This window comes from Eumetopias jubatus, unplaced genomic scaffold (genome assembly GCF_037043125.1).
Source record: "Eumetopias jubatus isolate StellerSeaLion01/CBP00866 unplaced genomic scaffold, mEumJub1_p1.0 scaffold_10, whole genome shotgun sequence".
Lineage (NCBI taxonomy): Eukaryota > Metazoa > Chordata > Mammalia > Carnivora > Otariidae > Eumetopias > Eumetopias jubatus.
This window is the reverse complement of record NW_028274816.1, coordinates 21226530-21251694: the sequence shown is the minus strand read 5'-3', so window position 1 is coordinate 21251694 and position 25165 is coordinate 21226530. Positions and strand designations below refer to the sequence as shown.

At 38.3% G+C, this 25165-nt stretch overlaps 1 protein-coding gene and 1 pseudogene across 1 annotated transcript; one reads left to right on the top strand and one right to left on the bottom strand.

Moving 5' to 3' along the window:
- On the top strand, positions 1-24889 carry NAE1 (NEDD8 activating enzyme E1 subunit 1). Its single transcript, XM_028096325.2, has 20 exons — positions 1-109; positions 2813-2916; positions 3005-3065; positions 4426-4456; positions 5163-5234; positions 5598-5677; positions 6913-7022; positions 10368-10477; positions 11339-11401; positions 11800-11863; positions 12347-12438; positions 14478-14537; positions 14626-14759; positions 16746-16821; positions 17134-17173; positions 18630-18716; positions 19231-19323; positions 22086-22200; positions 22286-22335; positions 24647-24889. Exons 1-20 carry the CDS (start codon positions 57-59, stop codon positions 24754-24756), a joined length of 1605 nt encoding a protein of 534 aa, XP_027952126.1. The 5' UTR covers positions 1-56; the 3' UTR covers positions 24757-24889.
- Positions 9898-10207, bottom strand: LOC114203752 (cytochrome c pseudogene; annotated as a pseudogene).
- Positions 24890-25165: the final 276 nt, after the last annotated feature.

The following is a 25165-nucleotide window of genomic DNA, read 5'->3' as shown; positions in this document are numbered from 1 at the left end:
TGGAGGTGGTGGCCGGGGTTGGCCGGGGCTCGGCTGTTCGCGCGGCGGGTGCGGCCATGGCGCAACCGGGGAAGCTGCTCAAGGAACAGAAGTACGACCGGCAGCTGAGGTGAGCCAGGGCTCACCGAGTCGGGCGGGCCGGCCGGCGGGCTCCTTCGCGTCCCGGCCGGGCCTAAGCGAGCGGGCGGCGCGGTCGGGCCTCTTCCAGGCCTCCCGCTGGGCCGGGCCGGGCAGTCTTGGGCTTGGGGAGCCGGTTCTCGGGGCTCCCCGGCCTGGGGCCCCCGGGTGACCCTTGAGGGTCGGAACTCTCCTCCGAGGGGTGCGCCCGCCCGCCACGCGGTGTGCAGTTCGAGGTTCGCGGCCCCAGCGTCGGGCGGGTGACCAGGGCGGCAGCCGGCGCCACCCCACTGCGCGTTTACCCCTCATTTAGCAGAATTGGGGGATCGGGTTTACCCCCTCCCGGCCGCCCAGAGCAGCGCGGAGTGTTAGGGATTGTCCTGAGCCAGCGCTGTCCAGTAGGAATATAATGCCTGTCCTGTGAGCCGCATATGTAATTACACATTTTCTAGTAGCCACATTAAAAAGAAGAAACAGGTGAAATTAATTTTAATAGTTTCTTTAACCCGGTATATCCAAAAGATTACCATTTTAACACTTAATCAATATAAACATTTATTAGGGATTTTTTTAATCTCTTTTTTCATACCGTCTTCGAAATCTGGCGTTTTTACACTTGTAGGCATATCCCAGTTCCGACTAGCTAGCCTCATTTTTAGTGCTCAGTAGCCAGATGTGGTTAATGGCTACCTTAGTGGACACTGCAGGTCTAAGCCATCAGTCAGGTCCTTGGCTAATTCCTCTACCTTGCCTTTTCTCCTTACACACCCCATTCCTTATTTATTAAGCATCATCTTTGTGCTAAGGCAGTGGAAGTAACACAAATGCTTGGCCCTTATCCTTTTTGGAACCCCCCCGCCCCCACCAAGCCGGGAGAAGTTACAGTATGTCCCTATATGTCCCCTGGAACTCCCGTATGCACCCACAGCTTAGTTCTGTATTAGGGGCTTTAGGCACTTAATTCTGAGAGCAGCACTGAAGGCAGACATTCTCTTGGCTTTATAGATGGGGAAATGGAGTCTTGGAGAAACTTAGATAACTTGTCCAGAGTCTCCCATGTATTTGAGCCAGGATGTAAACATAGGCCCTTCTGGCTTTTTCAGAGCTTGTTCTCAGTCACATCACTCTCCTCCCAAGCTTCTGGGAAAGGAAGCAAGGTGACAGAGCCCTTGTAACCAACTTGTGTTCTTTTGTAAATTCTTAGCATTGCTTGTGTTTTGAATTCAGATATAACCATACAAGAAAGAGCTGAGAAGATATTTTAGGTTACTAAGTAACTGTGACAAAAGAGAATTTTTGCTGAGTCCTATCCAGTTAAGGACCAAATTTTACTTTGCATAGTGAGAATTGGTTATCGGTTTTGGAGTGTCAGAGGGAGGCTGCTAGAAGCAAAGTTGTACAGCTGGGCAGGAGTCAACCAGGCCATGCTCTCCATAGTTAGGCCAGCATGGGAGCAAAGAGGATTGATTTCTTGTCTGGCCTCTTTCTTGAAACGCCTTACCTAGAGATGCACCAGTATTCTCTTAGGCTCGCTATCTGAGTACCCAAGCATCCATCAACCAGATCTGTCAGTGTCTTCTGTGTGCCCTACTTTCATAGAAAAAAAAAAAACAAACAGATGTTTCCCGTCTGTCTGGTTCTTCTAGGCTATTCCTCCATTCATTTGACAGCTGTTCAGTGATCACTTACTCTGGGCAAGGCAGTGTGCCAGGCATTTGCGGCTCCAGCGGTGCACATAGGGAGTTTTCTGGGCCCTCATGGAGTTTAGAGTGGAATGGAGAGATGGATGTTCCTCAAATAAAAAACCAAATGAAGTAGTTATAGTTGTGATATGCTCTGGAGGACGTACTGGCTACACAATAACAGGGCATCTGTTTTAGATCAGGTGACAGGGAAAGCACATTAAAGCCTGTCAGTCCTACAGACTGTGGCATTTTTCTAATGATTTTCATACTTCCAATACTGACAAGGAAGGATAAAAGGCTTTCTGGGTGAAGGTAACCAGACTGGGCCAGATGCTGTGATGCATGTGTGATCATGCACCTTGCCCTGTTAATGATATGCCAGTGTGAATCAGGTTCTAACGTATATTTCTAATCCTTATTATATCTTTGTGTTTGATAATGTATGCATTTATTAATCATGCTATTAAAATGAGCATTGGGTTTTATATTTTAAAGCACTCCTATAGAAGTCAACATGAGGCTTTCCAGATGACAATAATTCAGTTTTCTTGGTAAAGCTTTTCTCACTCTTGGAGATGTCACAGTGATAAATTCTATGTCAAGATCGTAAATATACTGGCCCTGTGTAATTTAAGGAGAAATGAAATAGAGGATCAAATAGGTTTTAAGTCTAAGGCAGTTCTTTAATGTTAATGAATATATCTAATATATCTGTTCCGTAAGTTATCTCGCTTGAAAAGAGTAATGGACAAGGAGCTGGAAGACCCAAGTTTTTAGTACTGATTTGCCCCCCTTCTAATCATGCAAAGTATCAACCTGTCTGAGTCTTAGGTTACTCAGCTATATAGTCCCTGTAACACCTGCTGCTCTTCCTGTCTCACATGTTTACTATGGTTATCATCAGCCATTCTATGCAAGAACACTTTGAAGATCAAAGATCACCGTCCAAATAAGAAAGTTGGATTTGTGTGGAAGTTTTAGAAGTGTTGAATTTGTGTCTTGTTTTGTAGGTTGTGGGGTGATCATGGGCAAGAGGCTTTAGAATCTGCTCACGTTTGCCTAATAAATGCAACAGCCACAGGAACCGAAATTCTTAAAAACTTGGTACTACCAGGTAATGTAGTTTTGTGGTAGTAAATTTACTCCGTACAGTTTTGAACTAGAAATTATGTGTCCTTGACTGACTCTGTTTTGTCTTCCAGGTGTTGGTTCATTTACAATTATTGACGGAAATCAGGTCAGCGGAGAAGATGCTGGAAATAAGTATGTTCTATTCTTTTCAAACACATGCATGTTAGGGAAGGCAGTGCACTGTCACAGGAGAGTAAGGCCTAAATCCCAGCTCCACCTCCTCAACCAAGGTGACTTGACTCTCAGGTGGAAATAATCCCTGTGTTTAGGATTATGGGGAGGATGAAGTAAGTCATTATATGTGTCCAGCAGATAGACCATTAATAAAAGGTACCCATCATTACTGTCTTCATTGTTGTTATTAGTGCAAAGGAGTAGTCCTTATTCCTTGATTTGTGAAATCTAGACAATTCCTAAGTCCTTGCATTGATCCCTAGGGGTTAGTACATAATTTAAAATAATTGTATTTTTGAAAAAAAATTGTGTTTTTGGATTACAAGAATAATAAAAATTACCTTTTATTTGTGTTTCTTCTGAGCTTAGTCCAGGTATATCTCTCTGTATACTCCACTGTCTCTATAAAAATGCTGTTTTAAAGATGGCGTGTATATTATTTTTTAAAGATGATCATAATATAGACTTCCAAAGCATTGCCAGATTTGGATTTCAAGTTCTTTTTGAGACTTGGAGGCTGGAAGCTCTCATTGTATTTGTTAGTATATGACAACAATGAGTACGTTCAAGAAAAGTCAGACTTTAGTTCATATTGAGCTTTGATCTCTTTTCTTTGGGGGGTAGTGTATCTACAACAGCACCCTTTTATTGGTATCTATAAAGAAAAAGTCCTATTATCTTTGCTTACTTGGTTGGTTAGAGCAGTGTGTGATAAGAATAAGGTTTCTTTTTCTTATGGAGCCACTGATTTTGTGCTACAAAATGGTGCCCAGCCTCAAATATGGGCCTTGAGACATGACAAGGGTATGTGGGAGGAAACCTGAATAAGGCTGTTTTAGTTAACCTGCAAAAGCAAGCAGTTCAATATAGCACTTCTCAAGTGTGGTCTGTGGAACACTGGCTCTACGGAATGTTAATAGCTGCTAAATGGGCAAATAGATTCCATAAATGGGCCAAATGAAGTTAAACATTTCTCTAATATAAGACCTTAATATCATGTGATATATTTATCATGAATTTCCAAGAGGGAAATATAACATATGGTGTTTCCCAAACTTGTAAAGCCAGGGAACTTTTATGCTCCTAGAGCATCTTATGCAATTTGTATTCTGTGGTACACACTTTGGGAACATTGATTTATTAGCCTGGTCTTTGATTACAAGTTTCATTCTGTTATCTTCCTCCAGGAAGGCTGTTAAAATCTATTATTAAAATATAGCTAGTATTTATACTATGAATGAAATATACCTGGTGTTACAAATAACCTTCCCTTTATAGTCAAAGAAGCCCTTAATTTTTTTTTTTAATTCTGTTCTAGTTTTTTCTTTCAAAGAAGCAGCATCGGCAAGGTAAACCATCGGTTTATTATAGAATATAGTTGTGTTTGAGCATCTAATGATGCCACACTATATTTTGATTGCTTGAAAAGCTTTGACGTTCAAAGAGCTTTTATTTCTCTGAGAAAAAAGTTAAATTAGCTTTATTTTTTTTAAATCTCGCAGATCTTTATATGCTTGGTAGTTTAAGAACTTAAACGTACTGTCTGTGTTTTTATGCTGTATCCTGTATTAAAGCTAAACCTTGAGATTAACATAAGGAGGATGGAATATTCTGGTTAACAAGATTTTTAAGAGTTAGCCAGCATATCTTTTATTTTTGTATGTTCCGTATTAAAATTCTTACAAAGCCATAATAGTCAACTTAATACAGTGTTCTCAATGGAAATGACTGTTTCTTTGACCTCTCTCATACAGGATTATAAATGTGGGAGGTTAGAGTGAGTCTAAACGTGGTCCAAAATATCTCTGCCTGCTACCCAAGGTTTTCTGGTCATTTGCCTACTCAGAAAAGTTGGGTACAAATAATATAGTCATTTAAGTAGTATTTAAAGTAATATTGTGGTTGAGCCTCAGCTTAAATACTGTGAAAAGCAGAATTGTCATATCTATGCATGAAATTTGGGAAGTTTTATGTTTGCTTGATCTGTAAATTGAGTGGTTATATTTTAACCAAATTTTTTCTAATTCAAGTCAAATGCTCTTTTTTTTTTAAAAGAACCGAGCTCAGGCTGCCATGGAATTCTTACAAGAATTAAATAACGATGTCTCCGGGAGTTTTGTGGAAGAGGTATATATGGTGTATATATGTGTGTGTGTGTATCTATATATATACATATGTATATGTGGAAATGTAATTTTTTAATAATTCAAAGCCCTAGAAATTTAGAATTTTGAGTTTATTTTAGTAATCTCTACACCCAACGTGGGGCTTGAACTGGTGACCCTGAGATCAAGAAACTCCTGTTATACTGACTGAGCCAGCCAGGTGCCCCAGCATTTAGAATTTTGAATCTTTGTATATTTAAGAGTTGAATTACTTTAACACTGGAGTCTAACATGTTACCTCATTTGTTCTAAAATAGCTTAACTGTTTCTGCCATGTTTAACATGATTATAAAATTGTTTAATTTTTTTCCTGTGTCCTGTTTAGAGTCCAGAAAACCTTCTAGACAACGATCCTTCGTTTTTCTGTAGGTTTACCATTGTGGTTGCAACTCAGCTTCCTGAAAGGTAAATTTTTATGTTAATTCATTTTTATTTTAGTCTCTTATTAGATTTGCATAGTTTTGTTTTCTCTGCAAAGACTATAGTTCTTAAAATTCTTCATTTAAAAAAAATTTTAAATTAATATATTTATTTTAAAGATTTTATTTTATTTATTTTTTTAAAGAGTTTATTTATTTATTTGACAGAGATAGCGAGAGCAGGAACATAAGCAGGGGGAGTGGGAGAGGGAGAAGCAGGCTTCCCTCCAAGCAGGGAGCCTGATGCGGGACTCAATCCCAGGACCCTGGGATCATGACTTGAGCCGAAGGCAGACGCTTAACAACTGAGCCACCCACACACCCCTAAGGATTTTATTTATTTATTTGAGAGAGAGAAAGAGATAGAGACAGAGAGTTTAGAGTCAGGGGGAGGGGCAGAGGGAGAAGCCGACTTGCTGCTGAGCAGGGAGCCTCATGCGGGACTTAATCCCAGGACCCCAAGATGGTGGCCAGAGCTGAAGGCTGCCACTTAACTGACTGAGCCATTCAGGTGCCCCTCTTTTTTTTTTTTTTTTAAAGACTTATTTATTTGAGAGAGAGCAGGTGAGGAGGTGCAGAGGGAGAGGGAGAGAGAATCTCAAGAAGACTCCCCACTGAGCATGGAGCCTGGTGTGGTCTCCATCTCAGGACACTGAGATCCTGATCTGGGCCGAAATCAAGAGTCAGATGCTTAATCGACTGAGCTACCCAGTACCCCTGTAGTTCTTAAAGTTCTTGAACTCCACAGAAACCTTTAATGGAAGTGCTTATAAGTCTCCAACATCAAAAAGATGGGGAAGAGAAAAATATTGAGATGTGAAACTTTTCTTAACTATATTTAGAGCAGTTAATTAAACATTGGTTATTTTTTGGTTAAAAAAAAACTAGTTAGAATTATAGAGTGTGCTTGGGGGTGTAGATAAGGGTTTTATAAATATTTTCTTCCTTATTATGGAAATGTTTAAGAAGTGTCTTTCAATAACATTCTCCCTAATAGAAAAGGGGAGGCTTTCATGTTCCTCTAGTCTGAGAGATACACTTTCTGTGAGGCTGCAATCTTGTGGAATCCTGTTCAGTGTATCCATGATCTGCTTGTGTAAATGTAGTAGATATATCTTTGCATTTATTACTTAGTAAGGAAGTTGCTTTATTTTAGAGTGTTTTCATGTTTGGCCTATATCCAGTTGCTTATGTTCTTATTTATTGTGCTTTCCTTTACAGTACATTACTACGTTTGGCGGATGTCCTCTGGAATTCACAAATACCTCTTTTGATCTGTAGGACATATGGACTAGTTGGTTATATGAGGATCATTATAAAAGAACATCCAGGTAAGTCTGTTGCACCTATGGGGCTTGCCATTGGTTGCTTTAGCTACAGTTTTAGAAACCTGACAATTTAGAAAGTCAATTTTGTTTTTTATTTTTATTTTTTATTTTTTTTAAATTTATTTATTCCACGGAGAGAGACAGAGAGCACAAGCAGGGGGGAGCAGCAGAGGGAGAGGGAGAAGCAGGTTCTCCACTAAGCAGGAATCCTGATGCAGGGCTCGATCCCAGGACCCTGGGATCATGACCTGAGCCGAAGGCAGACACTTACCCGACTGAGCCATCCAGGTGCCCCATAGAAAGTCAGTATTAAATTACAAAGTAAATTTTAACAGCACAACTCTGGTTACAGGTTCAGAGTGGCAATCAGAATCAATAGTCATTAATCTAATTTCCTTTACTTAATGTTATAGAAGGGTACAAAGCAGGAGATACAACAAGTACAGCTTCTTCATCTTATTAGGAGGCCCAGCAGCAAAACAAGTCCCTACCTTTTTTTGCCTCTTAACCCACGTGGAGCGTGTAGGGCTGCTATAGGTGAGAGCCACGGTATGTGGGTCACAGTGACACATAGACGTCGTACCACCTTTTCTCTACCGATCTTTCATTCCATTCTCATAGAGGCATTAGGCTCCCCCAGTTCAGGTACAGTTCTACACAATAAGCAAGGCATTTACCTAACTACTGCTCCAAGGAAACAGTGTTCTAGGAGACTGAAGTCATACATAGGTAAGCTTGCATCAGCTCAAGGATGATATTAGACCTTTACTTACAAATTTTTTTTTAAAAAGATTTTATTTATTTATATATTTGAGAGAGAGAGAGAGAGCACGCACAGGAGGGGCAGAGCGAGAGAAAGAATCTCAAGCAGACTCCACACTGAATGGGAGCCCGACGCGAGACTCAGTCTCATGACCCCGAGATCATGACCTGAGCCAGAGCCAAGTGTCGGATGCTGAACTGGCTGTGCCACCCAGGCGTGCCCCTACTTAGAAATTTTTAAGCTTAAATCATCATCTAGTTTTCATTCAGTATTCCTGCATGGCTCTGAGCCAGGGAACTCTGCTAGTGTAGTGATAGCCACTGGTGTTGGTAGTATCACGGGGGAGTAGTATCTGCCTGGGCAGTTAGGAGGTGGCTTCTGGGCATAAGCTCTCGGCAGGTGGTAGTAGGCCCTTTAAGAGTTGTAAGTGGGAGAGTGACAGGGAGAAAATTTTATTTCAAATGTGTACCCTGAAGTGGGGTGGAGAATGAATGGGTTTGAAGGGCCAAAGGTTGGAGGCAGGGGTTGCTGTTAGGAAATTTCCAGTGGTGTAACTAGGTGAGAGAGAGACTGAGCCCCTGACCTAAGGCATTTACAAGGATAGGGAAGAGGGGGTAAATAATAATGAGGCTTAACGTTGCTGGCTGTGTTCCTGCCTTAATGTGGATTATTTCATGTAATCTTTCCAAAATCCTTATAAGGTAGATACTGTTATGTCTACTTAACCATCAGATTTCTAGGGAAGAGGTCTAGGTAGATGGTGATGATGTCTATTAAAGACCATAGGAGGGGAAAGGTAGATTGTTAAGTACTATCTGAACACATATTTTATCAATTTTGATCTTTTAAAATTATAATAGCAAGAAAATTCAGCTCTAGAGGAATTTTGAGTTTACTCTTATTAAAACTATAGTCCACTTACGATTTGTGCATTTAGAAAAATGTAAATATATATGTGTATATATATATATGTGTATATGTATATAAATTTATCTCAATCATGAACAGAAAAGGGGTGCCTGGCGGGCTCAGTTGGTGGAGCAGTGACTCTTGATCTTGGGGTTGTGAGTTCGAGCCCCACATAGGGTGTGGAGCTTACTTTAAAAAATTAAAAAATAAAATCAATTCCTTGGGTTTAAAAAAAAAAACCAGAAAAAAACCTTTAGGTCCTATGCCCATTTAGAAAATATAGATTTCTTTTTTTTTCATGATCTGTGATTTTGTTTTTAATTATCTTAAGCCTTATCACATAATTTACAAACTTGTGCTGATGATATATCTTCTCATTTTTAACCTTTCTAACTAGTTGGGGCAAAAGCACCATTACCAGTCATACCTATATGGTAATTCCACAGTTGTGTCTTTGAATAGCTGTTTAGAAGACAATCCTGAATTATAACTTAGTCTGACTTAGCGAAGAATCCACAAGCCAAATCTGCTGCTATATCTTGTCACACAGAATTTTAAAAGCATCTGACCTTATAGATCATCTATAAAATGTGAGAAGTGTTAAATAGTCTTTATTTAATATTGTACATAAACCACACTAAAATGTCTTTCATTAAGCAAAAGGCAACATTTTAGATGCAGGGAATTTTAATTAAATTGGCATAGTTAAGACCAAAAAGGTAAAGTGGACACTGCCAGCTTATCTTCAGCCCTTGCCTTTAACAGGCTAACAAACACAACTTGAAACACAGCTGAGTCTTGCTGTTCTATGAGATGGTGAAGGGATTTCCTCAGTATTTAAATGTATTAGTATAACCAGTTATATAAATCTAAATATAAAACTAATCTTCTATAAGTTTAGAGATGGCATTTACCATCTCTGTGAAAAGCTGACCATTACTAATCAATTGTAATCCAATCTCTGGAAGGGGAAAACAGTGACAGCACTTGCTGAACCAGAATTACTATCAAAGTTCAAAAAGCTGATCCTATTCATTTAACCACGAGCCCATCTTATTTAAATCAGGACTGTCCAAAAGAAATATTCTATCAGCCATTCGTGATCCGAATTCTGGTGTATGAGATCAATTTAAATATGGTACACATAAGAAAAAGTCAAGACATTTTTGTTTTGTAATAAATAAGGCAGTGGCCCACTATTACTCCTTAGTAGCCCTTTTTGAGATAAGCTGTCAATTCTCTTTCTCCTGTCTTCTTAATGCCAGCAAAGATCATTTTTGTTCCAGGGATGTACTTCTTGGGATTCTCCAAATACTCCCATCAGTGTCTCCTCTCCCCAGGCGATGTCTTTGTTCTTGTTGTTATCCGTGTAAGAAAATCCAGGGGCCTGACCTGTCTTTCGACCAAATAAACCATGGAGATTTGGGCCAATCTTGTGCTTGCCTCCCTTTTCCACGGTATGGCACTGGGCACACTTCTGAACAATAATCTTCTTGCCCTTCTCAACGTCACCCATTTTTAAGTTGCTCTTTTGTCACGCCTAAAACGAATCTGCCTGCTCGCAAGCCGGATGTCCCACTCTCTCAGAAATTATAGATTTCTTAAGTCCCTATAATGTAATGTATTCCAGAAATATCACTAAAGAAGTCTATGTTTTGGGATTATTTGTTTCACAGTAATAGAATCTCATCCAGATAATGCATTAGAGGATCTACGACTGGATAAGCCCTTTCCTGAACTGAGAGAACATTTTCAATCTTATGATTTGGATCATATGGAAAAAAAGGTTGGTAGTATGTATGACTTTCCATTTACAGATAGATTAAAAGATTTTTTTTTAACCTAAGGTTTTTGAATTACACCATAGTGAGAAAATATTATAAACATCCATATTCTTGTCCTCCAGATTACATAGTAACAACATTGTACTTAATTTGTTTGAAATAAATTTGTTTTCCACCAAAATTTGGAAAGCTTTTTTTTTTTGAAGAGAAGTTCATTAACTGAACATAACTGTGTGATCAGTACCCACGTCAAGAAATTGGACAGTAACATCCCAGCAGCCTTCTTCATGACCCTTTTGTAAACAATTAGATGTACTTTTTAAAATAGTGTGAATTTGGGGTGGGTGGGTGTTGAAATTAATTCCTCTTGAAAGTTACTTTTAGTATTTGAAGAGTTACCAAAGCAACTCCATATTTCATTATAGAAATAATGATATTTATAATAGACTGTGTAACTTAGGAAGTATGTGGTTTTTTTCCTACCCATGTATTAATTAAAATGCAGGTATTTGACCAGAAAACAGAGTTTTCTCAGCCTAGGATTGGTATCTGAAATCAAGAGATTTGAGCTTTCTCTTCAGGTGGCAATCTCTGAGACTCTTTTCTTGTTGGTAAAATGGGGACAATCTTAGTACAAACCTGCCATATTAGGACTAAATTGGATATTGCTTCTAAAAAAAGTTTGTAAAGCCATTTTCATTAACCCAGTTCATTTCCCTCCATTCATTATACTACATATAGTGGGAGATGATCATAATTACTGTTGGATTTGTTGAAAATGAGATGATGTGATAAAGAATAAATGTAAACTAATTAATGTTAACTAATACTGACATTTTCTTTGATTTTTCTTTGATTTTTAGGACCATAGCCATACTCCATGGATTGTGATTGTAGCTAAATATTTAGCACAGTGGTATAGTGAAGTACGTCCTTTTTTAAAAACACAAATTCCATATATGACTGTATTTTCAATTTATTATAAAGGATTTCATTGGAGGAAAGTGGGAGATTAATTCTTTTCTTTATGTGGTTATAGAGGAGGTGGGTGCTTTTTTGTTTAAATCTGGCAGTTCCTCTTTTGATACTGATATTTTTATTAACAAAATTAAATATTAGTAAATGTCATTCTGAAACTGGCAGTGGGGAATGAATGTAGAGAAATGGCACACAGTTTTTGTTTTCTTTCAAGTCAGCCTCTGATTTCACTGAGGTATTTGCTGATGAAATCACATGTGGATGGGAGAATGGGGGAAACTTGGGACTCTCAATTTCCATGTTTTGATTTTTTATAATAGAATTTAAAAATTTCTAACCAATTTAGACAAATGGACGAATACCTAAAACGTATAAAGAAAAAGAAGACTTCAGAGATTTGATTAGACAAGGTAATATGATGGGATACAATTGAATGTTGTATAAAGTTTGAAAAGCAAATTGCTTGAAGCTGTTTATTGGATTTCTGTCAGCTGCTTTGTCAGACAATGCCATCATGAGCTTGTGTTTTATTTTTTCTCAGGGGAGTTTTAGGAGCCACTCATATAGTTTTTTAAATAACTAATGATAGTTTCCTCATCTGTGAATGAGGAACTGGGGGCTGCTGATAACTACCTTGTGGGTTGTTGTGAGGATTCATTCATACAATAAAATGTGAAGTACACTTAGTAGTGTCTGATACAAAGTAAAAGCTTAACAAAGGGTAGCTGCTAATATTAATAAAAAAATGCCTAATGGTACGCCTGTTTCTTCTTAAGTTTCGGTATCCAATCCTCCCTTTTAAGATCTGATGAGGTTATTTCCATAATGTTAGGGAGAGCAAAGGGGTGAGAAGAAAAGGGCTATTTTTTGCTAACCAATTTCTATTTTACTAGGAGTTCTAAAGAATGAAAACGGGGCTCCGGAAGATGAAGAGAATTTTGAAGAAGCTATTAAAAATGTGAACACAGCACTAAATACAACTCAGGTATTAAAAGTGTTGCTGAGGAATTCATACAAGAAAGGTGTTTTCTGAAGTCCTCATGTGAAATAGTTGATTATATATATATATATTTTTTTTTTTTTTAAACATTTATTTATTTTAGAGAAAGAGTAAGAGAGAGAACATGTGTGCATGTGTGCATGATTTGGCAGGGGCAGAGGGAGAGGGAGAGAATCCCAAGCAGACTCCCAACTGAGTGCAGAGCCTGATGCTGGGCTCCATCCCACCACCCTGAGATCATGACCTAAGCTGAAATCACAAGTCAAGTGCTTAATTGAGCCACCAGGTGCCCTTATTTTAGATTTAAGTTAGTATTTCCTAAACTGTAAAGTTGTTAGAAATTAATATCTATAATATGGACTGAATCTTGTTTTAATAAGACTGTATTGTCCTTGTTAAAGTAGTTATCGGTGCTTCAGCATATACTAGTGATATAATGATTTATATACATTATTTGAAGTACATGATTTGTGAATAGTAACAGTTTGGGTATAGGAAATATATAATGAAGGTGATATTTTGCTGGCCCAAAATAGTGTTGCCTGAAAGTTAAATCTTACCCTGTGTTTGCTTTTGACAGTAGTTGTTTGGATATTATGGAAGACGTTCTTAATGACATTGTAAAACATTATTTGGAGGATAACTCCGTTTAGATGCCCTTTGTTTTGTTGTTAAGGTCTTACCAGTGAGGTTTTTTGGGAAATTTGGAATAACACAACTGGTATTTTAAGTTAAGAATTTTCTTATAATTTAAAATGGCAAAAAATTCTGTCTTTCACATTAGGAAAGCACTTAAGCTGTCATTACAAACTTTTTGGAGACAATGAGGTAATATTGCTGAGTAATTAAAAGTGTGTGCTTTATCACTCAGTTTTCTGGGGTGATGATAATTTTCTATGTTGTAATTGAGATGATGGTTAAAAGGACATGCAGAATAATCAAAATGCATCGAACTGTACATTTAAGATTCATTTCACTGAATGTAAAATTTACCCCTATTAAGAAAAACTCAAGGTTTTCATAGTTAGGTTCTGTATGGTGAACCAAGCAGACAGATAAATGCACTAGGTGCTATGAACAAAATTTGAGCAGAACAGAGGGGTAGAACACGATGAGGATGAGGAATTCTAGGATCGGGAGGGGGCCATTCAAGCGTTTTTAGCAGGGAGTGGAGTGACGTGATTTATATTTCTAAAAAATCATTTTGGTTCTTGGTGAGAAGAATAGACTGTAGGGGACTGGGAGCAGAAACAGAGAGACCAGTTACGAAGTTACCAATAAGAAATTTCTTTTTTCCACACAGCTGTAGAATCAAAGCCTATAATTTCAATAGTTGTTATTAATGTATGATGATTTTTGCCAGCATTAAAAGTACTTAATTTAACTATCTAATTTTTGCCAGAGTTGTTGTCTCTTCCAGTAGTTCCTGATTTAGTTAGTTCACATTTTTGACAAGCTGGAAATACATGGACTACAAATCTAGCTTGCTAGTAATATCTGAAATCTTTGTTATATCTTCAGATGTAACTATATCAAAAGATTTACTGTAGCTCCCTTTTTAATCCATGTATGATGGAAGAGAACTGGTCATCCTTTAATGCTGCCACCAGTGGGCAGGAGGGGACTTCCTTCCGTTCTCTCTTTCCTCATCAAATCTCTATCTGGTACTGATTCTCAATAAAAGTCTAATAAGCGCAGTGGCGGCCGGGTGGGTCAGTCAATTAAGCATCTACCTTCGGCTCAGGTCATGACCCCAGAGTCATGGGATTGAGCCCCGAGTGGGGCTCCCTGCTCAACAGGGAGTCTGTTTCTCCCTCTCTCTCTTTTCCCCCTCACCACTTGTGTGCACAAGTGCTCCCACTCTCTCTCTCCCTCAAATAAATAAAATCTTTACCAAAAAAGTCTAAGCACATCAGAAGTTTGTATTTGATTACAGTGTAGGAATTAAAAGAATTTGGGGAAAGAGTGGAAATACAGATGGGCACATTCTTAGTATAAGTAAATGTTTTGTGTTCCTTTGTTAGATCCCAAGCAGTATTGAAGATATATTTAATGATGATCACTGCATAAATATCACCAAACAGGTAACAACCAAAAGTAAATAGTGCCATCTTAACCTTTGGGTCAAATTCAGATGCCATTTAATACTAATTTTTTTTCTTACTGTCTTAGACTCCATCATTTTGGATTTTAGCTCGTGCCTTAAAGGAATTTGTGGCCAAAGAGGGTCAGGGAAATTTACCTGTTCGAGGCACAATTCCTGATATGATCGCAGATTCAAGCAAATATATAAAGCTGCAAAATGTGTAAGTCACTGTTTTCAAACTATTTTAACGAAAAATTAACCTGTTTATAGTACAGATGAACATATTTTACCACTCTATCAGAAATCAAATGCAAATCTGTTAAACAGTTTTTAAAAATAAGCTAAAAAAACTTAGGAGCAGACTTTTTAAAATAGATTTTATTTTTTAGACTAGTTTTAGGTTTATAGCTAAATTGAGCAGAAAGTACAGAGAGTTCCCATCTACTGACTAGGGGGCAGATTTTTTCTTTCATCTTTCATGATAAAAAGCTAATATTTGAGCATTTAACTCTGTGCTATGAACTGCTCTATGTATTAATTAATTTATTGTTTACAACAGCCCCATGAGAGAGATACTATTATTGTCCCAGTTTTACAGATGAGGAAACTGAAACATAGAAAAGGTAATTTATTCAGAGTCAGATAGCTGGGAAATAGCAGAGTCAGAATTCGAACCCATGAAACCCAGCTCTATACTCTTTTTTTTTTTTTTTTTTAAGATTTATTATTTTTAGGGAGAGAGAGCGAGCGAGCACGGAGGGTAGGGGCAGAGGGTGAGGAAGAGAGAGAACCTGAAACAGACTCCCTGCTGAGCACAGAGGCTGAGGTAGGGCTCAATGCAGGGCTTGATCCCACGACCCTGAGATCATGATCTGAGCTGAAACCAAGAAGAGTCAGATGCCCCCCAGCTCTATACTCTTAACTGTGGCCCTATAGGAACTTTTATCTGGAACTTAAAACTTCGAAGTCTTTAGTTTGATGAATTTTTTATCATAATGTTTCATAATTTAAAGAGTTTGTGACTGTAGATGGACACCAGCTCTCTAGGTGTCACTAGCCTGAACCCAGATAGACTGTCATAAGTATGGATCTCAGTGGATATTACCTTTATGTAGTTTAGGCCTGGTGCTGATGAGTCCAGGGCCACTGGCTTGGGTTCCTCAAGGACCAAATGATGTCACACAGAAGATCTCTGTTCCCTAGACATTGCATTTTTCACCTCAGCCACTGTCTAACACACCTTTGTTGTCCTAGCCTAAAAGTTCAACTATTTAAAACTTGGGGAAAGTCAGCTGAGGATAGATGGAAGTCTGACCTCACAATCAAGGTAGTCGGCTTAACGCTGGTCATCTTCAGAGAATGAAAGTGTAAATAGACCTTATAGGTTTTACATGAATTTGTAGACAGTTTTTTTCTTTTTAAAGATTTTATTTATGGGACGCCTGGGTGGCTCAGTCGTTAAGCATCTGCCTTCGGCTCAGATCATGGTCCCAGGGTCCTGGGATTGAGCCCTGCATCGGGCTCCCTGCTCTGCGGGAGGCCTGCTTCTCCCTCTCCCACTCCCCCTGCTTGTGTCCCTCTCTCGCTGTGTCTCTCTCTGTCAAATAAATAAAATCTTTGGAAAAAAAAAAGATTTTATTTATTTATTGGAAATAGAGCGTGAGCACAAGCAATGGGAACAGCAGAGGGAGAGGGAGAAGTATGCTCCCCACTGAGCGGGGAGCCTGTGGAGAAGGTGTTTTAAGACATGGGGCTTGATCCCAGGACCCTGGGATCATGACCTGAGCCGAAGTCAGATGCTTAACCATCTCAGCCACCCATGCGTCCCTGTAGACAGTTTTGAAGTATTTAACTTTCCTTGGATTTAACTTCAAGGAGATAAATCATGTTCTTCAGTAACCTACGTAGTCAGGTCCTCCCAGAAGCATGGATCGTGGATCCCTCTAGGAGGGTAGTTTTTAAATTGCTGTTAATTATAGACGGAGCTCAGGCATTAGTAGATTCTAAGAGTCCATCACCAACACTGGGGAGATTCCCAGCCACTAACAGCTGCGGCTGCTGCTAGCATTTCCATGGCATTTTTACATTTGTGTGTTACCAGACCAGTATTTTTTCATGAAAAGGAAAGAAATTTGCTTCATGGTGATTTTTAAATTTTGCTAACTTTAAAAATTGTTAAAAACAGCTGTTTGTTATTCTTTTCCAGTTACCGTGAAAAAGCAAAGAAAGATGCTGCTGCTGTGGGTAATCATGTTGCCAAATTGTTGCAGTCTATCGGCCAGGTAAGCTGCTGATCTGAGCGTACTGTGCCTTTCATGGACAGTAGGGCTCCATTTGGCCTGATTGTATAACTCCAGAGGCCAAAAAGGTGGTTTAGAGATAGAGGGTGTGGCCTGGTTCTGGGCTTCTTTAGAGGGATCTCTTACTTACCTGGCTAATGAGAAGGGCCTTCACTAAGGAAACAAGGTGTTTTTACAGTGCTCTTCCAGCGCTTGGGGAAAGCCTCTCCATCTCCCAGTGACTGGCTTTGTGCTGCAGTCTGTGTTCATCTCCTCTTTTATACTGGAGCAAAACCTGCATTTCTCTCTTTACAGGCACCAGAGTCCATTTCAGAGAAAGAATTAAAATTACTCTGTAAGTCCCCTTGAATCAATTTCCTTACTTTTGCTTGATCAAAATGTTTTCAGGAATTTTAAATGGCTAAAATTAAAAAAATTTTCCATGGCCTCAGTGGTATAGATAAGAATTACTAAGAGTTGGTGTTTTTTTCCCTCATAATAAAAGGAGAGGGTGTTTTAAGATGGTCAGTAATAGAGCATATCTGTCTATGGCAGTGCTGAAAAGACATGAAGTTCAGTTGAAAATTGTCATTAATACAGAATTATTTTCAGCTTATTACTTTTAAATAGTTTGGGAAAGTTTTATCTGAAGACTTTGGATGTGAAATCTTGAGTTACATGTACATTGAAAATATTGGTTTAAATACTCACTTTGATCTGTGTTAAATGACTGATGGAATTAAGAATTTTGCCATTCAGTTTCAGAGTGGGTTGGCTCTTGGAATCTTGATAACTCCTTAGGAGGCCCAAAACATTTTCTTTTATTTAAGAATTAGTTTAAGAGGGATGTCTGAGTGGCTCAGTTGGTTAAGCATCTGCCTTTGGTCCAGGTCGTGATCCTGGGGTCCTGGGATTAGGCCCTGTGTCCGTCCGGCTCCCTGCTTAACGGGGAGTCTGCTTCTCCCTCTCCCTCTGTGCTCTCTTCCTCTCCCCCTGTGCTCTGTCTCAAATAAAGAAATAAAATCTAAAAAAAAAAAAGAATCAGTTTAAGAATAATAAAATTTGTTTTACATGCTGTCTGAGAATTTTTCCCTGTAGGTACTGCCCTAAGCTTCTGCAAAAGTCTATATTTTGTATGTTCCCCAGCTTTAAAATGTATTTATCCATGTTCTTCCTTTAATGACTCTTCCATAGTGCTTGTTGAAGCTTATTTTTAATGTTTTGTTTCACTACCAATCTTGTACCTTGTTTTTGAACTTGTGTTTGCTCTACTAGCTTTTATGATACCAGATTAGAAGCTGGATATTGGGTACTTGAAAGTTAATTCTGTCTACTTTGGGTTATGTTTGAAAATTTCCATAATACAAAGGGTTTTTTTAAGAAAGTTTTAACATATATAAAGCGCACAATATATATAATGCTCTCCTTTAGGACTACTTATCCATAATAATGATAAAAATGACTTCACTGAGTCCTATCAGGTATTGTGGGAGGTATGCACTTGATACACTTGCACATTTGATCCACAGAACAACTTTCAAAGGTAATATCCCCATTTTACAAATGAAAGCAAGCTCAGAGAGGTGCCATCACCTACTTACTCAGTGCTGAGCTAGTTGTACTGCCAAGGATATGAATTTCAGATGATTTGTGTTCTAGTGCCTTCTCTGCTAACCATGAGAGCCAAAGAGGCATTTCTTCACATTTCCATGTCTGTAAAGAGTATATACAGAATTTCCTGTTTTAGAGTGACTTGTGATTTGGAATATTCACATCTCAGCTGTTTACTTCCATGTCTTTCCTGTATTCAGGCACCAATTCTGCATTTCTTCGAGTGGTAAGATGTCGATCCTTAGCTGAAGAATATGGCTTGGATACAATTAACAAGGAGGAAATAAGTAAGTATAATAATCCTTTGATGCTAGGTTACTAGTTTTAATTAATTTTAGAGGTATAAATAAATATTTTGTGTTTAATAGTAGTGAGTATATGATGATAATTTATAGGATAATGTAAATATTGTACTTGTAAATTTTATTCTGTAAACCAAGAAGTAGTCATACTTCCAAATAATCATAACTGCGAAATAAAAACTTAATATATAATGAAATCATCTTTAGGTTACTGAGTAAGTTACGTGATATGAAGAGCTAAAATCAGAACGTTACTACATTATTAGAGATTATGTGACTAGCTAATGGTCCTTAAGAACATCGGGTTTCATCTTAACATATCTCCCTCTCCCTTTATTTTACTATTATTTATCATTTTCTATTTTATTGTCACAAAATATTTAAATTTTGTGATGGAATTGCCTTGTATCCTGAAACTGGAGTATATAGTAAATTCAGTTCTACATTGTTTTTACGTAATGAATTATCCAGATTACACTGAATTGTTTTTCCCTTTCAGTTTCCAGCATGGACAATCCAGATAATGAGATAGTATTATATTTAATGTTACGGGCTGTTGATAGGTTTCATAAACAACATGGTCGATATCCAGGTAAGACTAGCAATCTCATTATCATATACAATAAAGTCTTGAATAAATACTTAAATTGAATTAAATCTTAAAGTTTCTTGGGTGTTCTTGGGGTGTTTACAGTAGTGGTGCTTGAATTTTACATTGTAAACAGTTTATACCTACTTCATCTCAGTGAGGAAATACCATTTGTTTTTTAAGTATAAGTATTTGCAAATAATGTTTGATTCTAAACTATTACAGGAGAATGTTGGTTGAATGCCTGTGAATAAAACTTTTTCTTTTTTTGAGGAGTTGGGGGGGAGGGGTAGAGGGAAAGAGAAAGAGAGAATCTTAAGCAGGTTCCACGCCCAGCAAAGAGCCCTGCTCGGGGCTCGATCTCACAACCCTGAGATCATGACCTGAGCTGAAATCAAGAGTTGGACACTTAACCAACTGAGCCACCCAGGTGCCCCTAGAATAAAACTTTTCTTTTCTGTCAGTTTCCATAGTTTACTTCTAAGACTCACACTGAGTTTAATTTAGTGGAACAGGTAAGCCATAAGAAGTATGCCTAGTGACATGAATTCCAAACTCTGAAGGTGTAGGGATTTCTTTGCTCAGAATCTATTTTTTGTTGTCTGTAAATGTAGTTAATTGGAGAATTGGTAAATCTCAAAGATCTTCAGTTGCCCAGAATATTTTTATTAAGACGATAATTTTAATTGTGCAGTATTACTGCATAGCAGCACATTCTAGGAGTATCATAAAACCTGTTGCCCCAACTGCTGTAGTATGCCCACTGAGTTACAGTCTTAATGAGCAAGCTTACCAGCAGAAAGAAAAGGAATAAAAACCAAATATATATTACTTTATGTGTATTGTTTAGTAGCTGTATTCTTGGTTTATTGCATAACAAACCATCCCAAACCTTACTAGTTTAAAACAGTAAATTATTATCTTGTAATTTGTGGATTGGCTGGGCTCAGTTAGGCAGTTATCACTCTCAGAGTTGCATGACGCCTGGGGCTGGGGTCATCTGAAGGCTTGACTGAGCTAGACATCCAAGAAGACATTGTCACTCATGTGACTGGCACTTTAGTTGGAACAGCAGGAACTGCTTGAGGGCTGGTCAGGCATCTCTCTCCATGGCTAACTGGGGCTTCCTTTTAGCATTGTATTCCTAGGGCAGACTTCTTACATGGTGGCTGGCTCTCCCAAAGTTAACATTCCAAAAGACCCAGGTGGAACATACAAGGCTTTTTATGAGTTAGCCTCAGAAGTCACACAACATCACTTACATCATGTTCTATTGGCTTCACAGAGCCAGCTTAGATTAAGAGTGGGAGGGGACTATGTGAAGGCACAAAGGAGTATTCATTGGGGAGCCATCTTGGGAGACTAGCTACCACAGAGAGCACAGGCTTTGGAGTTGAACCTAGGTTCAGATCTCAACTCTGTCACTTACTATCTCTTGATCTTGGGTGGGTCACTATTTCCAAGTCTCAGTTTTCTCATTTATGGAATGGCGATAATAGTATGTACTCTTGGATTGTAAGGGTTACGTAGGTGATGTATGAAAATCACTTAACACACTACATGGCACCTTGTAAGTATTCAGTAAAGGCTTGGTATTATTATGAGGAAGAGTAGTGATGGTTTTTAAACTAGAAGGGCTAAAAAATATGATTTGTTTTAGTAATTCTTGAATATTACAGCAATTGTATTTTTCCTTCCGGTAGTAATAATAATAGCTTTGCCGTTGGAGACAGTATAATCATTAAGAACTGCCCAGGCCCATATCCCAGTTTTGCTACTTAGGAGCTAAGTAACTCAGGCAAATAACTTAATCTGTCTGTGCCTCAGTTTTCTCACCTATAAATGGGGATAATAATAGTATCTACTTCATAGAGTTGTTGTGAGGATTAAATCAATTAATATATATGGTACTTAGAACACTGTCCAGCATTTATTAATGTTCAATAAATGTTACCTATTATAGCTTTATGTCTTCAGTGTCATTTAGTCTTCTGGAAATGGATAATAAACACCATAATTTTTTTAAGCACCGTAATTTTTTTTTAGGGCGGGAGGGGCAGAGGGAGAGGGAAAGAGAATCTTAAGCAGGCACCATGCCCATCACAGAGCCTGATGTGGAGCTTGATCTCAAGAACAAGACCTTAACCTGAGATCATGACCTGAGCCAAAATCAAGAGTTGGACGCTTAACGACTGAGCTACCAAGGCACCCCGAGCACCAATGGGACATTACTTTCTTATTCATTCAATTCTTCTGTCAAATTATTGAGCACTAACTATGTGTCAGATATTTTTCTAGATACTGGGTATAGAACAGTAAACAAAGCAGACTTATCAAACTTGAAATTTTTTTTAAAGATTTTATTTATTGAGAGAGAGAGAATGAGAGAGAGAGAGCACACGAGAGGGGGGAGGGTCAGAGAGAGAAGCAGACTCCCTGCCGAGCAGGGAGCCCGATGTGGGACTTGATCCCGGGACTCCAGGATCATGATCTGAGCCGAAGGCAGTCGCTTAACCAACTGAGCCACCCAGGCGCCCTCAAACTTGAAATTTTAATAGGTTTCAGGTGGTTTCTTTGATTGTTACAGCTTTGTGATAGTTGTAAATATTTGTCTTGTACTTACCCTTATTTTTGTTCTTACTTCAGTTTCATTCCTTACTCTTTTGACTAGAACACCTAAAACTGGATTTAGAAAAGTAGATAGCCATTGGTTTTGAATTTCATTATTCATTTTAATGAAAATTAACCTACATATGTATTTTTAGGGGTATCTAACTACCAAGTTGAAGAAGATATAGGAAAGCTGAAGTCTTGTCTCACTGGCTTCCTTCAGGAAAATGGATTATCTGTAATGGTGAAAGATGACTATGTCCATGAATTGTGAGTATTTTTTAGGGCATAGGAAAGATAATACCTGTCTTGTCAAAAGGCTAATCTAAGTTCATGTCTCCATCTCTTTCTGTAGTTGCCGATACGGAGCTGCTGAGCCACATACCATTGCTGCGTTCTTAGGGGGTGAGTTCCACAGATGAGAATACTGGCATTTGTGGTAACACAATACAGTTAGGAAGTTTTGTTTTCTGAGCTGTTTTAACTAGGGGAGTCAGTGAGGCAGGATATTGTGTTATTAGATTATTTCACTGATCTCTCTGCTTTTCATCTCCCACTGCTGTCCATCTTAAAGTGAAGTGTCATTGATCTTCCTAAAGCATAGCTCTGATCATGTCTCTCGCTTAACTAACCCTCTGCCCTGACAGTAACACATACACACTACAATGATCTTCAGAAAACAAGTCCAGAGTCCTTGATTTGACATTAAAAACACACTGTGTTGTGGTTCCACTCAGCCTTTCTGGCCTTGGTTTTTTCAAGTTATTTCCTTTTCCAGGAGACATGCCCTATGATTTCCTGCTCCTACAATCCTTAACCCTCAGGGCCCATTTGCCTTAAATCTCCCTATTTCTTGCATGTCTAAAATCTACCTGTTCTTCAAGGCCCAAATGAAAGTTAGCATCTCTTTCATAAAAACTCCCTGGAGGCTAGAAGTCCAAGGTCAGGGCCAGGGCAGTTGGTTTCTGGTGAGGCCTGTTTGTGGCTTGTAGGTGGCTACCATCTTGCTGTGTGCCATTATATAACCTTGTCTTTGTTCAGGGAGGACAGATGGGACACAAGCTCCCTGATGTCTTATGTGGGCACTAAACCCATCATGAGGGCCCTACCCCATGACCCTATTTACCTCCCAAAGACCCCCATACCATCTTCATTTCCAAATACTATCACATTAGGTATTAAGGATTTAACATGAATTTTGAGGACATTTAGTCCGTAACGTGTTCTATATTCTGCACAACACGGTTATATTCCACTTCTTTCAGGTCTTTGTTAAAATGTTATCTTCCCTTTGTTAAAATGTTATATGAGGCCATTCCTGACTCCCCAGTTTAAAACTGCGTCACTCCTCTTGCACTCATATATATCCCCCTTTCTTGCTTTTTCTCCTTAGCACTTAGAGTCATTTGACTTACTATAAATTTTACTTATTTGTAAGTTATCTCTCCCTTACTGCTAAAAAGTAAGATCTAAGAGGGCAAGGATTTGTATCTTTTGTTCTTTATCCCTAGTGCCTAGAAGAGTTTCTGGTACATAATAGAGTCTCATATTTTATTGAATCAATGAATGTTTGTGAAAGATGAAGCTTCATATTATAATAGATGAAGAATTTTTTTTCTCTGTAGTTTTGTTTTTTTCTATTTGCTTTGATTAGTTACTCAAAACTTGTTACTGTATAAGACTGTTACTGAGGGCGCCTGGGTGGCTCAGTTGGTTGGGCAACTGCCTTCGGCTCCGGTCATGATCCTGGAGTCCCGGGATCGAGTCCCGCATCGGGCTCCCTGCTCGGCAGGGAGTCTGCTTCTCTCTCTGACCCTCCCCCCTCTCGTGTGCTCTCTCTCTCATTCTCTCTCAAATAAATAAATAAAATCTTTTAAAAAAATTTTTTTTTTTTAAAGCGGGGAGTCTGCTTCTCCCTCTGACCTTCTTCCCTCTCATGCTCTCTGTCTCTCATTCTCTCTCTCTCAAATAAATAAATAAATCTTTAAAAAAAAAAAAAGACTGTTACTGAGTATAGCAGCCTGGCGGTATTTAATACAGATGGTTTCCAAATTACAAATGTATTTAGAACAGATATACCTTTGCGCGCCTGGGTGGCTCAGTTGGTTAAGTGACTGCCTTCAGCTCAGGTCGTGATCCTGGAGTCCCGGGATCGAGTCCCACAGCATCGGGTTCCCTGCTCAGCAGGGAGTCTGCTTCTCCCTCTGACCCTCCCCCCTCTCATGTGCTCTCTCTCTCTCAAATAAATAAATAAATAAAATCTTAAAAAAAAAAAGAACAAATATACCTTTATTCCATTTTATTAAAGTAAAGTAGGCACAGGGTAAAATTTAAATGTAACATAAGGATCATCTTCGAGAATCTTTTCTGTCTATATGTATTTTTTTAAAAAGCACTATCAACCATACTACTGTTTTGACTTTACTTAAAATATCGTCAGCCATTCAAAACCACCGTAATACTTCATTCTTTTAAATTGTGGCATAATATCCCAAAGTGTGAATGTATAGGACAAAATTTGTTCCTGTAATAATATAGTTATAAAAAAATTGCAGTCCTTGATTTTGATGTGCTTCAGTAAGCTATGACTGTTTTGGCTTATTTTTAAACACCTTTGCTTTTGGAAAGGAAAGATTTTCTTTACAGAGTTGGATATTTTTATATAACTTGAAATTTACCTTTTTCAAAGATTTGCTTTTCTCCTTTTTCCTTGCAGGAGCTGCTGCTCAGGAAGTTATCAAAATAATCACCAAACAATTTGTAATTTTTAATAATACTTACATTTATAGTGGCATGTCACAAACCTCAGCAACTTTCCAGTTGTAGAATAAGCATCCTATGTAGTGTGTTAATGATTTAAACTGTAATTTCCTTCAGCTTGTGCTCTAGTTTGTAAAATTCTAGTAAGGGAGAACTGTTAAATTGTTTCCTTAATAAACATTTTTCTCATTTGTAATAATGTAGTCTTGTTCTTTGTGGGGGAAGGAAGCAGTCGTTTTCTCAGAGAATAAAAGCTATCCATTTTTAATTGAGTTCATTATTTCTGGTTTGCTAATTCCAAGTTACTTATAAAAATCCCTTGTGGGGTGCCTGGCTGGCTCAGTCCGTAAAGCATGTGACTCTTGATCTGTGGATTGTAGGTTCAAGCCCCACCTTAGGTGTAGAGATTACTTAAAAATAAAATCTTAAAAAAAAAAATCTCTTGTGTTTCATTAAAAACAGTTTAAAATAGGTT